General features: G+C 38.8%; 1 protein-coding gene across 2 annotated transcripts in view; it reads left to right on the plus strand.

Annotated features, from left to right (window-relative positions):
* Positions 1-17,890, plus strand: part of UBR1 (ubiquitin protein ligase E3 component n-recognin 1) — a 165,911-nt gene that overhangs the window by 139,188 nt on the left and 8,833 nt on the right. Inside the window, exons 38-44 of one of the 2 annotated variants that reach the window (XM_082619146.1) lie at positions 1,463-1,530; positions 2,522-2,672; positions 7,442-7,529; positions 8,886-9,019; positions 10,472-10,580; positions 13,778-13,834; positions 16,370-16,447. In XM_082619146.1, the coding sequence (XP_082475272.1) occupies positions 1,463-1,530; positions 2,522-2,672; positions 7,442-7,529; positions 8,886-9,019; positions 10,472-10,580; positions 13,778-13,834; positions 16,370-16,447 (685 nt within the window). The remainder of the gene's footprint in view (positions 1-1,462; positions 1,531-2,521; positions 2,673-7,441; positions 7,530-8,885; positions 9,020-10,471; positions 10,581-13,777; positions 13,835-16,369; positions 16,448-17,890) is intronic. The other variant, XM_082619147.1, reaches the window with a different exon arrangement.

Genomic DNA, 17,890 nt, shown 5'->3' on the forward strand with positions numbered 1-17,890 from the left:
CGCACACAGGCTTCTTGGCGGCGGCAGCAGCAGCCCCAGCGTCCCACGCCCGTCACTGGGCTCCACGCTTTCAGTCGCGACTCGCGCCCGTCTGTGGAGCCCCTTTAAGCAGCGCTCTTAATCCCCTCTCCTCGCGCACCAGGAAACCAAGAGGGAAGAAAAAGTCTCTTGCCTCTTCGGCAGCTCCAGAGTTTTCCCGGACTCCCTCCCGGCTAGCTGTGGCACATTAGCCCCCTTCAGGCTGAGTTCTCGCCGCCAGCCCCAGTCCTCTCCCTGCGCTCTGACCGAAACCCGAGCCTCAGCTTCCAGCACCGCCCGCCGCCCACTTTGTTTTTTAAAGCCAATATTAATAGCGTTTATCGATTACTGTATGCCAAGCTCAGGATAAGTACTTTTAATGCACATGTTAACGAACCTCTCAACAATCTTGTATACACTGTAGACTTAGAGAAGTCAGGTACCTTGCTTATGACAAATAGTCGCAGGAAGTACTGCATCCCATTTCTGTCTGACTCCAAAGCCCATGCTCTTAACTTTTATGGTTTTGTTTAGAATCTTGGATTTGGGGTTAAGAAATTCACCTAGTCTGAATTTTAAACAAATAATAGCTTTATTGAAATAAATTAATTCCCTCATTTTTATATATACAAAACCCTTACTGTTGTTTTGAATTCTTGATTTCACTTCTTTGTCACTCTTTCTCTGACTTCCAAATTTAGAGACTGATCAAATCAGAAAGACAAAGTTTTTGAGCTGTCTGCATTTCCTTCCGTTCATCAGCCCATACAAACCAGAGGATCATCTCCATACTCCTTTCATTTACAGTGCTTTTCATGCTCTCCCTGCTCCAAACCCCAAATTTGTTCATGTATTTTATGTATCACAGAACATTTAGAAATGCGTAGTTAGGGGGAAAATGTGGTAGGGAACATTGTATAATAGGAATTCTGGGCTTCCCTGGTGGCGCGGTGGTTGGGAGTCTGACTGCCGATGCGGGGGGCGCGGGTTCGTGCCCCGGTCCGGGAGGATCCTGCGTGCCGTGGAGCGGCTGGGCCCGTGAGCCATGGCCGCTGGGCCTACGCATCCGGAGCCTGTGCTCCGCAACGGGAGAGGCCACAGCAGTGAGAGGCCCGCGTACTGAAAAAAAACAAAGGAATTCTTTTTCATTCAGCAAATACTTATCGAGCAATTTTTTACTTCAGTCATCCTAGTTTATTTACCCTTTGCCCCTGTATCTTATATTTCAACCATTAAATTGCATCCAGGGCTTTTGAGAGCCTTTTCTCAGTTTAGTTTATCTTTAATTATAGTTCCCATATCTTAAAGGTGTGATATACCAGTTTATCAGTTTCATTATTATAACCCTGTTAAATTTTTGTTTTAGAAGTTTATATCTTGCATTATATTTAACTACATTGCTATATGACTGACTGAATTACATTAAGGTTTTTTTGTTTTTTAGTTGTTCTTCCTAACCTAAAATCAGAAGCTACACCTTGCCTTCTATCTGTAGATCTATTTCATGTTTTGGTAAGTGTTCAGTAAATTTTTTTTTAAGTCACTCAAACTTAGAATTTTGTGTGTCTTCCTCATTGAAATTTATGCTCTTTGTTCAAGATTATAAATTATCAGTGTTCAAAGTTTAGTCTCTTTTGTCCATTCCCTTTACAAATAGATACAGATTTGACTGAGACCATGAAAATCACTTTAAAAATGAAAACACATTTACCCTTTACTTTGTAATAGGTCTTATTCCAGTTGATTATATTTAGTTAGTGTCTATACAAGCAAACTTTTTCTAATAATGTATTTTCCCCCTTCCTCTTTTTCTCATCTTGTTTACATTCTAAGCAGTGAATGATGGGGTGAGCTGTCTTAAAATCATTAATTATTCGTGATAGGGACCAGGCCATGGGTGCATCCAGGCTTCCCCAAAAACACCTATGGTTGGGTGGCAACTGTTTTGTGAGTTTCTTGCACAGTTTTTCCATCCCTGTGAAGATTCCATTCCTTCAAAGCGAGTTCTCTAGAGAGAGCCATGGTGAAGTTGGGAGCATGGAGTTTGTGGATGCAAGGTTAGCCAGTATCCTCTACCCAGTGGTTGTCTCCCTATCTTTTGGAATCTCTTGGGGGAACCTTGAAAAGAATGCTGGTAAATGGGCCCTACCACCTGGGATTATGATTTGATTGGACTGGGGTGGGTCCTGTGTATCAGTGTTATTTTAAGAGCTCCCCAAGGATTGTAATGTTGAATCTTCTAAAACCGCAGGGTTGAGACCACTACCTAGAACTAGAATAAGTAGACCCAGCAAAGGGTTAAATCTGTTTGGTGATGACATTTGTCCTCTATTTATGGTATATTATATTGTAAAATATCTTGTTGAATAATTAGGAAAAATATGGTGGTTATTAAAAAACACACACAAACAGTGCAGGATCTGGTGTTCTTTACATTTAGTTATGAGATTAACTTGTGTTGGTCTTTGTTGTTACCCATGTTGATGTCCCTTTTCTCTCATAGGTGGGTACTGTGTTAGCATTCCCATCCTTGTATTGGGATGATGCTGTTGATCTGCAGCCTTCATCAATTAGTTCTTCCTATAACCACCTTTATCTCTTCCATTTGATCACCATGGCACACATGCTTCAGATACTTCTTACCACAGACACAGGTAAAGCGCCCATCAGTTGTTAACTGTAAATAACATTTGCCTATGATTTATTGGCAAAATAAATTATGCTTGTGATTAATCATTTTATATATTTCTAAGTTCTGTATTATGTCTCTTATTGAAGGACTGTTCATTTGTTTCTTTACGGATGCTGTTTAAACGGAAAGGTTAGAAGAACTGTGACAGGAATAATTAGCTCAACCACTTGATTCTCTAACTTGTAGCTGCTCTCTAGGTATACAGGGAGACCATTTGGATCTGCTTTTCCTTTTTTTTTTTTTTTTTTTCATATTCCCCAATCTCAAGGTTAAGGATTAGTCTCTCCAGTGTTTGTCCCTACCTAAATACTTTCAGCCTTTTGATAAGCCTGTCTATGAAACATTCTTGATTCCTCCAGCTAGAATGATAGTACTTTGTTCATTTTATAGCATTTATCACATAGTGTCTTATTTTATAGTTATATCTTACTGTTGTTCCACTCCTTTCGCTGCTTCTCCTTTCTCCCTGCTCCTCCATGCCTACTGTTTCTTTAATAGGGAACATTCAAATTTCAAAATCTTCCGTCATAAGCTTCAAGTGTCTAGCAACTTTTGTTATACCCAGTAAGAACTCAATAAATATTTTTTGGATGAATGTTCATTTGAGGATACATGAGTAATATCATGGAATTGTGGTATAGTTGTCCCTTTAGACTCTGCTCTTAATAGAAAGCAAAGTTGGGTTTTGAGTATCAGTGATCAATAAAGGCTACTGAAAGTTCAAATAATTTAGAGGACAGATAATTAAACTGACCTTAGAACAGTATCTAGCAAAATTACATATGCATTACTTTTGACCCACCAATCCCACTTCTAGGAATCTACCCCAAAGCTCTACTGGCAAAAATATGAAAGGAAATAAGCACAGATTATTCATTGTGGCATTATTTGGAATAGCAAAAAACTGGGAGATTGGTTGAATGACCTATGGTATATCCATATAATGGAATGCTGTGCAGCTATAAAACAGAATGAACAAGATCTATTGAAGAAGTGATCTCCAGGATATATTATTAAGTGACAAAAGTAGGGTACAGAACACTAGTTTTAGTATATACCTTTGTGTGAGGTATTTTATGTGTATTCATGCGTATACATTCTTACATATATTCATACTTGCTTATTTTTTTAATAAATGAAACAACAGAAGTATAAACCGAAAACTAAAAAGAGTTGCCTCTAGGACAAAGTAAAGAGTACAATACTTTGAGCAAAGACTCTTGTGTATGTCTTTTTAACGTAGTTGATTTTAGAACCCTAATATACTTAATTAAAAAAAAATCTGGTGAAAATAATTTTTTGACAATTGAAAACAACAAATGAACCTAACAAGTGTATCAAGAAAATTATTGCTGAAGTGATTTTAAAAAACAGTATTTCAACTATACTTCCCTAGTAGGATATATTCTGATAATGGAAGAACTACAAAAAAAAATCTTAAATTGAGCTCAGTTAGTGGTATCACTAGTACTAATATTGTTATTTTGAAATTATTTTAGGCAGTTTTTAAACCAAATAAGTGATTGTGTTAATGTCATTGGGAACCAAAATTTCAATATAAGAAGGAAGACACACAAGAATAAATTCAGAAAAGTTACGTAAAAAATGAATAATCTCCCGGTCAGAATCCCTGCAAGTTATTTTTTGGGTATCAACAGACTGATTGTAAGTTTATATGGAGAGGCAGAAGACTCAGAATAGCCAACTCAGTATTGAAGGAGAAGAACAAAGTCAGAGGACTGATGCTACGTGACTTTAAGATTTACTGTAAAACTACAGGAATCAAGACAGTGTGGTACTGGTGAAAGAACAGACCAATGAATCAATGGAACGAAACAGAGAACCCCCAAATAGACCCACATAAATATAGTCAATTGATCTTTGACGAAGGAGCAAAGACAAATGGAGGAAAGATAATCTTTTCAACAAATGGTGCTGGAACAACTGGATATCCACATGCAAGACACAGACACAGATCTTATACCTTTCCCAAAAATTAACTAAAAATGGATTATAGACCTAAATGTAAAAATACAGTGGGCTTCCCTGGTGGCACAGTGGTTGGGGGTCCGCCTGCCGATGCAGGGGACGCGGGTTCGTGCCCCGGTCTGGGGGGATCCCATATGCCGCGGAGCGGCTGGGCCCGTGAGCCATGGCCGCTGAGCCTGCGCATCTGGAGCCTGTGCTCCGCAATGGGAGAGGCCACAACAGTGAGAGGCCCGCGTACCACAAAAAAAAAAAAATTTTTTTTAAATAAATAAATAAAAATACAAAACTATAAAACTCCTAGAAGATAACATAGAAGAAAACCTAGGTGACCTTGGGTATACAATGACTTTTTAGGTACAACACCAAAGATACAATCCATGAAAGAAATAATTGGTAAGTTGGACTTCATTACAATTCAAAACTTCTGTTCTGCAAAAGATTATTATCAGGAGAGTGAGAAGATAAGCCACAAACTGGTTGAATGGATTTGCAAAAGATGCATCTGATAAAGAACTGTTATCCACAATATACAAAGAACTCCTCTAAGATTCAACAGTAAGAAAACAAACAACCTCGTTAAAAATGGACAAAAGACCTGAACAGACACCTTGCCAAAGAAGATATCCAGATGGCAAATAAGCATATGAAAAGATGTTTAATATTAGGTGTCAGTAGAGAATTACAAATTAAAACAACAACGAGATACCAGTATACATCTTATCAGAATGGGCAAAATCCAGAACACTGACAGCACTGAGTACTGGCAAGGATGTGGACCAACAGGAGCTCTCATTCATTGCTGGTAGGAATGAAGTCCATGACACTTTGAGATACAGTTCGGCAGTTTCTTAACCAAACTAAACATGCTCCTACCATACAGTCCAGCAGTCACACTCCTTGGCACCTACCCAAATGAACTGAAAACCCATGTCCACACTAAACCTGCACACAGATGTTTATAGCAGCTTTATTCATAACTGCCAAAACTTGGTAGCAACCCACGTGTCCTTGCGACTGGATAAATAAACTGTGGTACATCCAAGCAATGGAGTATTCTTCAGTGCTAAAAAGAAATGAGCTGTGAAGCAATGAAAAGACATGGAGGAAACTTAAATACATATAACTAAGTGAAAAAAGCAAATTTGAAAAGGCAACATACTGTATGATTCCAACTACATGACATTCTGGAAAATGCAAAACTATGAGATAGTAAAATGACCAGTGGTGATTGGCAAGGGTTAGGGGAGAGAGAGGTGAATAGGCAGAGCACAGAGGGTTTTTGGGGTTTAATGAAACTACTCTGTGGGATACTATACTAATGGATACATCTTATACATTTGTCAAAACCTATAGAATGTACAACAGCAAGAATTATCTCTAACGTAAACTATGGACTTTGGGTGATAATGATGTGTCAATATAGGTTGTAACAAATGTGCCAGTCCTGGTGAATGGTGCTGATAGTGAGAGAGATTGTAGGTGTTTGGGAACAGTGGGTATATGGGAAATCTGTGCTTTTCTCTCAGTTTTGCTGTGAACCTAAAGCTGCTTTAAAAAATAAAGTTTATTGGGCTTCCCTGGTGGCGCAGTGGTTGAGAGTCCGCCTGTCGATGCAGGGGACATGGGTTCGTGCCCCGGTCTGGGAATATCCCACATGCCGCAGAGCGGCTGGGCCTATGAGCCATGGCCGCTGAGCCTTCGTGCGTGGAGCCTGTGCTCCGCAGCGGGAGAGGCCACAACAGTGAGAGGCTCGCGTACTGCAAAAAAATAAATAAATAAAATAAAATAAAAATAAAGTTTATTAATGTAAAAAGATCTTGTTACATGGGTGTGTGAATTTGTCAAAATTCATTAAATGGTGCATTTAATATTTGTGCATTTTATTGTATGTAAAATTTACCTCATACTGAAAAAAAAAGTCATACAAATATTGGACTCTTCCATTTAAATTGGAAATATCAGTATGAGTTCATGATATATTTTCCTTTAAAAAAAAAGTATATTTTCTAAAGAGACCTTAATTGAAAAAGGAAAAGAACTGGCAATATTCAAGGTAAGAGACTCAGGGTAATTTTAACTGTGGCCTTTCAGATGAATTAATGGATAAACAAAATACTTTTAAAACGAGAGTACTACTCAAATGTGCTGTACCCATCCCTTGCAGCAGACTGAAGGTAGGCATTTTTATCCCCATTTTAATACAATAAAACTAAAGTTCAGGGAACTTCAGTGGCTTACACAGAATTTTAACTTAAGTGGGAGAGGTGGCAGTTGCTGGAAAGGTTTAGGATGGTCCTACTAAAGGTTAAGGATAGATTACGGAGGAAAATAACCCCACAAGATGCTTTTTATGTGTCTCTTTGCTTGAGCAAGAAGGCAGAACAGCAACCTACTTTCCTTTCTAGAGGTTGAATTTCTACCTGCTAGCCAGGACAGCTAGGAACCCAGAGCAGGTAGATGACCACTAATTTATTTACCTGGTCATGTTATAATGAGGTAAATATTTATTAAACATCATGTTTAGCAAGGCTGTGATTCTGTCCTATTTGTTTCTCTAGCTAACATACTGTTAAAGTTTATGTAACAGTTTTAATATTCAGGATCAACAATTTAGACTGAGAACAAGGGAAAGAACCTCAGTTGAGTTGACATTGCTTATTTTCCTGGAACCATGAAATTGAGGTTTAATTGATAAATTGAATAGCAAATTCATAGATTTATCTTTCAGAATTTCTTTTTCAGGTCTCCCCCTTGCACAAATTCAAGAAGAGAGTGAAGAGGCTCGTTCTGCATCTTCTTTCTTGGCAGAAGTTTCTCAGTATACAAGTGGGTGAGTAACAGTCCATTAGTCCAGTCTATTTCAGTATTGTTTTTATAATTCCACATCTTTGTTCAGTTGTTTGGCAGTATAACTTTTTAACCATTTTAATTCCAGTTTTTAAAAATCAGTTAAAAGGCTTTTGGAATAACAACAAGTAAAACCTACCCATTAATTTGTTTCTGAGTCTAAAACAAGTTTTGACACATCTTTACTCTTGTAAACTGTTACGGGAACATAGGCAAAAGATGATAGAATTTTAACAATATGCAGCAGTTAGAATTTAAATAAATGTAAAAAGTTGAAAATAAGTTGCCCTTTTAAAGCAATTCATACAGTTAATACACTTAACTACCTAGAGGTTTTTTAAGGCTGCTGTGAGTAACATGTGAAACATATTGGCAATGCAGAGGTTAAACCAAAGGTACAATAGAGTGCTCTGCTGTGCTTCATCTGCTGCCAAGTTCTGCTCTTTGTTTTCATCTTCTTCGCCAGTCAACTTTTTTCTTTTAGTTTAAGTACTGAATATGTGTGCGTGTGTATTTATTTTTATGTTAATAGACTATTTTTTAGAGCTGTTTTAGGTTTACAGAAAGGTTGCATAGAAAGTACAGAGTTCGCATTTCCTCCCTCCCCCCACCAATTTCTCCATTATTAACGTCTTGCATTTGTGTGGTACCTTTGTTAAACTGTTGAACCAGTATTGATACATTGTTATTAACTACAGTCCATAGTTTACATTAAGGTTCACTCTTTATGTTGTAAAATTATAGTATTATATAGATTAGTTTCACTGCCCTGCAAATCACCAATTTTAATACAGAAATCAGGAAAGTATTAACTTTTTTTTTTTTTTTTTTTAAGCTAACTTGGCTGCTTTGGTTAGTTATCGCTAAATATATTTGCTCCACATTTCATTACAAGGGTTAGGAGAAAGAAAAATGTAGTTCTTTGCCTTAAACGTCTACCTGGTAAAAAATGCAAGATTTGTGGTTTTCTTCAGCTAGTTAAATATTTTGTTTTAAATATTTAAAAATTAGGGCTTCCCTGGTGGCGCAGTGGTTGAGAGTCCGCCTGCCGATGCAGGGGACACGGGTTCGTGCCCCGGTCCGGGAAGATCCCACATGCCGCGGAGCGGCTGGGCCTGTGAGCCATGGCTGCTGAGCCTTCGTGCCTGGAGCCTGTGCTCCGCAACGGGAGAGGCCACAACAGTGAGAGGCCCGTGTACTGGAAAAAAAAAATTTTTTTTTAATTAAATGGATAAGAAATTATTTAATGCTTAGCTATGTTTTTGAAAGGGGATGTGTTTACAGTCTAGGTTTTAGTCTGATCTGTATTCTGTTCTGTTCTGGAATTATTGCCTCTTAGCTGCATTGGGTGTGGTATTCCTGGCTGGTATTTATGGGTCTCGTTGAAGAATGGCATCATCCCTTATCTTCGCTGTGCTGCATTGTTTTTCCACTATTTACTTGGAGTAACTCCACCTGAAGAACTATTTACCAGTAAGTAGGAAAATGAAATCACAGAGTAGTAAATAAAAGACTTTTTTTGTTACCTTCAACCTCAAGAATACAAGGTGAGACCAGGCAAAACCACTTCATTCCTCACCTCTTTCATCAGTGTTCATTCCAAACATGTGTGTGCCCCTGCCCTGTTGTAGGTAAAAGGTGAGGCCAGAAACCAGATTAGCCTCACAGTCTGCAAAACCTATTCATGGCTCCTATCTATGTACAGTTTTTGTACTTGAGCTTACAAAATGCCTGCATGCAGAGCATAATGGATAGGGTATACAAGAAATTAGAAAAATTGATTGCTTTTAAGGGAAGAGAACTGTTTGGCTAAGTAGGAGGAAATTTTTATTATATACTCTGTCTCTTGAATTTTGAACATATGACTGTATCTATTATGAAAGAGTTAAAATGCTGCTGGGAAAGGCCTGTTGTGATAAACCAAGGCTATGTGTATTTGAGTAACAGAATCATTTCCTTTCTCCTTTACTTGCCTTAAATCTACATCAAGGTAGAGAAGGTTTCCTTGTGGCTTTGTATGGGTAAAAATCAGAAGATTTGTGTGATTTTGGAAGAGTCATCAAATTTGCTCAGAGATTCATTCTTTTGTCCTTTTCTCAGGTCAGCCTTAAGAGGGTTCTATATCTTGAACTCAGTTCAGTAGGGTTTGTTAGATGTAGGTTCTGATTCTGTATAAATACGATGCTACTTTCCAAGTGGTTGTCAGTACAGATCTGTTGTTTTCATTTTTTAAAAAAATCATATATTATCTAGTCAGTGCTGTAGTATGGCAATGTATAAGATAAAGTCCTTTCTTTTACTGAGAGGAGATGAAATATAAACAAACAGATAAATATATATAGTATACTGTGAAATGGTAATAAGTGCTGCAAAGAAAAATAAAGCAGGTCATGGGAGTAGAGAATGCTGGGGTAGAGTCATGGAAGCCTTGTTTGTGAGGAGATACTGAGCAAAGGGACATTGAAAAAGGAGATAGGGTTGAACTGGGCGGGTGATTGAAGGAAGAGTATTCCTAAGCAGAAGGAACAATAACTGCAAAGGCTTTGCTTGACATAGTCGAGAAATAGTAGAGATGAGTGGCCGAAGCCTATTGAACAGGGGGAGGGTGGTAGGAGATGAGGTCCAGATCAGGTAGGGCCTTTATGCCACAATAAGGACTTCTGTATTTTGTATTTTTGTGGTGGTTTGATGTTGGAGAAGTCTGATCAGGAGAATGACTCAATCAGATTTAAACGGATCACTGTAAAATAAATAAATTAATTTAAAAAAAAAAGAATCACTGTGTCTTGTCACCCACAGTTTTATAGAGTACAAAGTATACTCTGTGTAGACAGAGTATAGAAATGAGCATAAACAATGTAGAAACTCTATTGCTGACCAGGTAAGAATAATGTACTTATTAAATGTATTTTTATTTCCTTGCAGATCCTGCAGAAGGAGAGTACAGTGCGCTCTGTAGCTATTTATCTTTACCCACAAATTTGTTCCTGCTTTTCCAGAAATATTGGGATACTGTAAGGCCCCTCGTGCAGAGGTACTGTGGGGTTAAAATATCATTATTGGGTTATTATACAGTTTGGAAATGTTAAATTAAAAATATTTGCTAAGCTTTTAGATTGATTAGCATCATTTGAAGGGGTGGCAAAAATATACAAGATTCCTAATTCACACGCATACGGAGTTGGGGATAAGACCAGCAGCAGTGGGCAGCTGGAATTTCTGCTTGTTCCACCATGACTACCATTCATGGTGCTTATTTTCCCCACAGCTGCTATCTCATCCCAGTTTTAAATGGGGTGGGGGTGGGTGGAGTGAGGGTAGATCCTGTTGTAAGCAGCACTACAGTCACAGTTAAACATCGGAGGAACCCAAAGTGGGGCCACAATAGTAGCATATCTCGTATGGTAGCACATATCTCAGCAGGGTGGCTGAGGAGGAAATAAAGGTCATTTGGTAGATCAAAGATGTATCTAGTTAAGTTTCCTGTGGAAAAGTGTGTCTTTTGTTTATTAAAAATTTCTTCCTACCCCTTTACTTACTGGCCCTTCTGATCACTCTCTACCCTCCAAACCTCCAATCTCCTTACCCTATCTTTGCTGCCACCATTTTCCATCTTTTTTTTTTTTTGAGATATAATTGACATATACCATCATTTTAATAATCAGTTCTCATCGTGCTACTCTTAACTTTATTTCCCCCATTAAAGATTCTGGCATCCAATTCCAATACTTGTTGCGGGGGGAGGGTTGTTTTTCCCACGCATCCAGCAAGTAATTCTGCAACATCAGCTGGGTGTCCTGCTATTCAGCTCAGTCCTGACGCTGTCTTCCTGGAGATGCTGTCAGATTCCATGGGTTAAGGGCTCAGTCCATAAAACTGATGACCCCACCTCCACATACTTCAGAAAGAGCCAGTCACAGTCCAGGTTGTCACCTGTGCTCACCAAAAGACTATAGTTTGATTAGTCTGTAGAGCAGCTCACAGAAGTCAGAGAAACGTTTTACTTACTAGATCATCAGTTTTTTATCAAAGGATGTAACTCAGGGCCAGCCAGATGGAAGCAACACATAGGGCAAAGTATGAGGAAAAGGGAGCAGAACTTCCACACTCTTATCTCTGAGCACACCACTCTCCCTGAATCGACACGTGTTCACCAACCTGGAAGCTCTCCAAATCCTGTCCTTTAGAGGTTTTATGGAAGCTTTATTACATAAGCGTGATTGAGTAAACCATTGGCTGTTGGCGACTGATTCATCCTCCAGCCCTCTTCCCTCCCCAGAGGCTGGTGGGTAAGGGGTGGCTGAAAGTTCCAACCCTCTAGTCACTGGTTAGTTCTCCTGGCTACCAGCCCTCATCCTTTTGTTCAAAAGCCACTTTGTTAACATAACAAAAGACACCTTTTTCACTCATATCACTTAGGAAATTCCAAGGGTTTTGGAAGCTCAGTGCTGAAGTTGTGCTGACCCGCCTGTGCCAGGAACTGGGTCAGAGACCAAATATATTTATTATTGTTTAAAAAAATTAAGTTTGAAGATCTAGTTGGCTTTATTAAATGATTCATGAATGGGCAGCATCCCATCTAGCAAGTAGTAAGGAGCCTTTTATAGTCAGCAAGGAGGTGGGACAAGGAAGTCATAAATGAAAAAAGGATTATTTCAGGCAAGGTAACCTTCCTTTGCGGGACAAAAGGATCTGTTAGGCAGATTACCTCACTGGTACTGACCGGGAAATTCCAGACCAATGGGTAAAGATTTCATTTCTGGGGAAGGTTGAAACTGCAATTAGGTTTAGGTGTTAAGTCTTGGTTTGATGGATGTGGGCTTAGCACAAGTAACTTCCATTTGGGGCTTGCCTCTTTTTTAATGTTATCAGTCACAGTATCACACCCATGATTTCCTTTATAGTCTTTTCAATTTTCTACCCTTTTTCTTTTTCCTTTTTCTTAATCTGTGTCTTTTTCCCTGCATGCCCATGTCAGGATTTGTGTGAATGTCTGCCCATCTCTTGACACCTTTCTTTGTGCTCTCACCTCTTCTTTTGGGTTCTTTTCTGTGTTTTCTCATTTCTCATGAGGTATTCTGATTTTCAGTGTGATAAAAATGAATCCAAAAAAAAAATCAGTATCATGCTTTGTGTTGAATGCAATCACAGTAGGTTATACTAATTTTACTTTTATATTGTTGGAGTCAATACATTTTTAACTTGCTATTCTAGTTTAATGTTAAAAATTCAAACTTGGAAACAAAGTCTGTACCATTCCTGGCTCTGCTTGCCTCAGAGCCTTTCCTCATTGTCTGCTCTGAAAGGCAGGGAACTGACCTCTGTAGGCCATATTTCCCAGTCTCCCTCGTCTGTTGGCTTCAGCCTGTGGGAGGCACTGGTAAGATATTGGAGGTCAGGAGGAAGAGAGAAACCTGGTGTTTAGACCACCTCTCTCTGCCTCGTGGGGCATCCCTGACAATGGCTACTGTCAGTTCTACTGATGTTCTACTGGATGTCAGAACATCTAGTTCCCACCAGACAAGTCTACTGTAGTTCTAGCATCCACCAGTGACCCTGAGCTCCAACAAAACCACTCCAAAAATATTATTTTGTTCCTCCAGCCTGGGAAGGGTAGTAGCTTCCTGTTATTGGCTCATCTTTGGGTTGCCTTGCCTTTTTTGACTCCTGGTTGGCTTCTCAGCCCTTCTGTCACCTTTATTTCCAATTCCTAGTATTAAATTCCCTCTTGTTAAAATACTCAGAGTAGGGCCTCCCTGGTGGCGCAGTGGTTGAGAGTCCGCCTGCCGATGCAGGGGATACGGGTTCGTGCCCCGGTCTGGGAGGATCCCATATGCCGCGGAGCGGCTGGGCCCGTGAGCCATGGCCGCTGGGCCTGCGCATCCGGAGCCTGTGCTCCGCAACGGGAGAGGCCACAACAGTGAGAGGCCCGCATACCGCAAAAAAAAAAAAAAAAAAAAAAAAAAAAAAAAAAAATACTCAGAGTGGTTTCTGTTGTTCTAGTAATAGATAACCTTTTAAAAAAGAAATTAATAAAAGGGGGGTAAAGAGACAGAAAAAAGAAGGGGAGAAAAGAAAGGGAGAAGAAAGGGGGACAAGATGTAAGGTAAAATAAGTCTAGCCGAGGGCACATGGAAAGAAGGGGCAGAGAGGTTTGGAGAGGATGGCTCCATGAATATTCCACTGAAGTTGTGATGACCTATTTGCTTTTTCTCTCTGCTCCCCATATAGATGGTGTACAGACCCTGCCTTACTAAACTGTCTGAAGCAAAAAAGCGCCATGGTCAGGTTGGTTTTACTTCTCAGTCCTTCCCCATCTACAAGTTATGTTTCCAAAAGTAGTTGGTTGATGAGCATGCTTTCTAGTCTGTTGTCTTCATTCTCACTCAGCACATTGTTTCTTACATTTCTGTTAGGTCTTTGCCGGAAATTCGATTCTTCATACAGTTGATTTTTTTCTTGGAGTGGCTGTCCTTTCCCTCTTAAGTTGTTTGACACCACCAGCACCTGTTCCTTAAGCTATTGCATACCTGTTAAAAGGCTTCTTGGAGCTGCTAGTGTATTAAAATGAGAGGGTAGTGACAGTATTCATATAAACCACTTTCTTTCTTTTTGAGAATAAAGATATAACTAGAACTATTCCCTCCTCTCCATCTCTTCCTTTCTATACGCTTAGAGACTACCCAGCAAAACTTTTCTTCAGCCCCCCATCTCCCTTAAATTATGGTTTAATCAAAATCCATCTCTTCCTCAAGGACAATTTTTTTAATTAATTAATTTATTTATTTATTTATATTTTTTGGCTGTGTTGGGTCTTTCTTGCTGTGCGCGGGCTTTCTCTAGTTGTGGTGAGCAGGGGCTACTCTTCGTTGTGGTGTGCAGGCTTCTCATTGCGGTGGCTTCTCTTGTTGCAGAGCATGGGCTCTAGGTGCGCGGGCTTCAGTAGTTGCAGCAGCGGGCCCTAGAGCACGTGGGCTTCAGTAGTTGTGGCACGTGGGCTGAGTAGTTGTGGCTCATGGGCTCTAGAGCACAGGCTCAGTAGTTGTGGTGCACGGGCTTAGTTGCTCCGTGGCATGTGGGATCTTCCCAGACCAGGGATTGGACCCATGTCCCCTGCATTGGCAGGCGGATTCTGAACCACTGCGCCACCAGGGAAATCCCCCTCAAGGACCATTTTAAATGTTACCTTCTCCCTGAAGCCTATCCTAACACATCCTCTCATATGTGTCTGTTCATGTGTGTGTATGTGTGTCCCGGCCAACACTGTAAATCACTGAACAGTAAACTCAACAGTGGCCAGAACTGCATGCTTATCTTCTTTGCATCCCCTCCAGGGCCTGGTTTGTATTATGTACAGTCTCTGATTTTTATTCAAATTGCATTGCGTCAATAAACAAGCAGAGGAATTGACCCCAGCCTTAAATACTAACAGCAGCACAATTTTTTTTTTTATGGCTAAAGCAAACATTGTGAGACAGTGTGCATTTGCTACCTTCTTTTCTCATCTGTTTTCACCCCTTGAGTTCCTTTCAGCTTCTCCTTAAATGTGCATATGCTGCTGCCTACCACTTAACCCAACTTTAGTGATTTAGAGATTATAGATCCACCTCCTGTGCTCAGATGCAGTAGTATTCACATCACTAAGAAAAGAAGAGTTTAAAAGATGAGTACATATTTTAGCACTATTAATCTCACAGAAGTCATCGTGTGCCTTTTAGACATCTACTGTTTCCCCAGCATGGTACTAAACTAAAATACTCTGAGAGAGTTAAAAGATACAATACATACAGCTTTTGGTCATAGGTAGTTTATAGTCTAATTGTGTACATAAATGAGATACAGTATAATAATATATGGAATATACTGTTAATGCTATAGAAATATAAAGAGTAAATATTCTTAATGATGTAAGTTTAGTCTTAGAGGAGATAATTTTTAGCTGAACACAGAAGAGATTATAGTAGAATTTGAATTGACTGGGGTTTGAGGAGAGAATTTCATGTTATTCAGATGACCTTCCCCAGGACATGCATGCAAGGCTTTTGTCGTATTAGTATGGTGAGAATGAATAACATTTGCAAACATGTAACAAGTACTAAGTATATTATGTTTCACTTCAGTATCTTATTGAGTTCTCAACAGCCCTTTGAGGTTCCTTGATACTATTCATTTCTTAAATCAGCATGAGTATTTAATGTTTCTCTCCTCACCCCGCCTCCCCCCGGAAATGTGTTACTAAATTGATGATGTGCCCTGTGATTGAGAAAGTATAATATGTTTATTCTCAGTTTGCAGACCAGGAAATACAGGGTTAGGTTCAGTGACTTGTCAGGTGTCAGAGAATTCAGGATTTGTAACCGGGCCTGTTTGATTTCAAAGTCTGTGTTCTTAACTACTACATTATGTTACCTTCCTAGACAGTATAGAAATATAGCTAGAACAACTTAGTCTTAGGAGATAGTAGGAGTTGGGTTTGAAGAGGAAACCAGCTGATGAAAGATCTGGAATTCTAGGCTGAAAAGTTTAGATTTAATCTAGTCAACAGTAGGAATTACTATGGATTGCAAATATGAATCCTTAAACTGTTTTTTTTTTCTTTTTTTGGCCACGTCACACGGCTTGTGGGATCTTAGTTCCCCGACCGGACCAGGGATCAAACCCATGCCCCCTGCAGTGGAAGCACAGAGTCCTAACCACTGGACCACCAGGGAATTCCCCTCCTTTCATTATTTTTAAAACATTCTTCCTTCTGTTATTTGGTCTGTTTTTGATCTGGGCTTATTTACTCATAAAATAAAATTACCATTTAAATTATATTTCTAGGTACCCTAGAAAAAGAAATAGTTTGATAGAGCTTCCTGATGACTATAGCTGCCTCCTAAATCAAGCTTCTCATTTCAGGTAAGAAGAAATATATATTTAAAACTTTTTTGAGCTTGCAAACTCACCCCCACTAGCAAACTTTTTTTAAAAGTGACCACTGAGCATCCTCTGTAACAGTGATTTTCAATCTTTTTTTAAAATTGAGGTGAAAATCACATAACATACAATTTTGTATAATTCATTGGCATTTAGTATATTGCCAATGTTGTGCAACCACTATTTCTCTCTAATTTCAAAACTTTTTGATCACCCCAGGGAAACACCTTGCATCCACTAAATAATCATTCTCCATCCCGCTCTTTCCCGATTCTGTAGTAACTGACAATCTGCTTTCTGTCTCCATGGATTTGTCTATAGTAGATATATTATATAAAAGGAATCATACAGTCTATGACCTTTTGTGTCTGGCTTTCTTCACTTAGTATGTCTTTGAGGTTCATCCAAGTTGTAGGATGTATCAGTACTTCATTCCTTTCTTGGCTAAATAATATTTCATTGTACGTTTATACCAAAGTTCATTAATCTATTCATCCATTGGTGGGCATTTAGGTTGTTTCCCTCTTTTGACTATTATGAATAATGCTACTACAAACTTTCATGTACAAGTTTCTGGTTGGACATATATTTTAATTTTTCTTGGGTATATATACCTAGGAGTGGAATGCTGGGTCATTATGGTAATGCCTATGTTTAACATTTTGAGGAACCATTAAACTGTCTTCCACAATGGCTGCACCATTTTACATTCCCACCAGAACGTATGAGGGCTCCTATTTCTCCATATTCTCACCAGCACTTTTTATTTTCTCGTTTGTTTGTTTGTTTTTTGTTTTTTAATTAAAGCGATCCCAGTGGGTGAAAAATGGTAGCTCACTGTGGTTTGATATACATTTCCTTAATGATCAAGGATGTTGAACATCTTTTTGTGTTCTTGTTACAGATTTGTATATGTTCTTTGGAGAAATGTATGTTCAAGTTTTTTGCCCATTTTGTTTATTTATTTTTCATTTATTTTATTTTTTATTTTTTTATTTTTTAATTGGGGTATAGTTGTTTTACAATGTTGTATTAGTTTCTACTGTACAGCGAAGTGGAATTCCCTGTGCTATACAGCAGGTTCTCATTAGTTATCTATTTTATACATATTAGTGTATATATGGCAATCCCAAGCCCATTTTATAATTGGACTATCTTTTTTGTTGTTGAGTTGTAAGAGTTCTTTTTATTTTCTGGATATTAAACCCTTATTAGATTTTAATTTGCAAATATTTCCTCCTATAAGTTGTGTTTTCATATTCTTCATAGTGTCCTTTGATGTATGAGTCCATTTTATGTTTCTTTCTTTTGTTGCTTGTGCTTTTGGTATCAAAACTAAGAATTTGTTGCCAAATCTGAGATCATGAAGATTTATTCCCATGTTTTTTCCAAATAATTTTATAGTTTTAGCTTATATTTAGGCTG

This window comes from Mesoplodon mirus (genome assembly GCF_964341445.2).
Source record: "Mesoplodon mirus genome assembly, chromosome: 4".
NCBI classification, from domain to species: Eukaryota; Metazoa; Chordata; class Mammalia; order Artiodactyla; family Ziphiidae; genus Mesoplodon; species Mesoplodon mirus.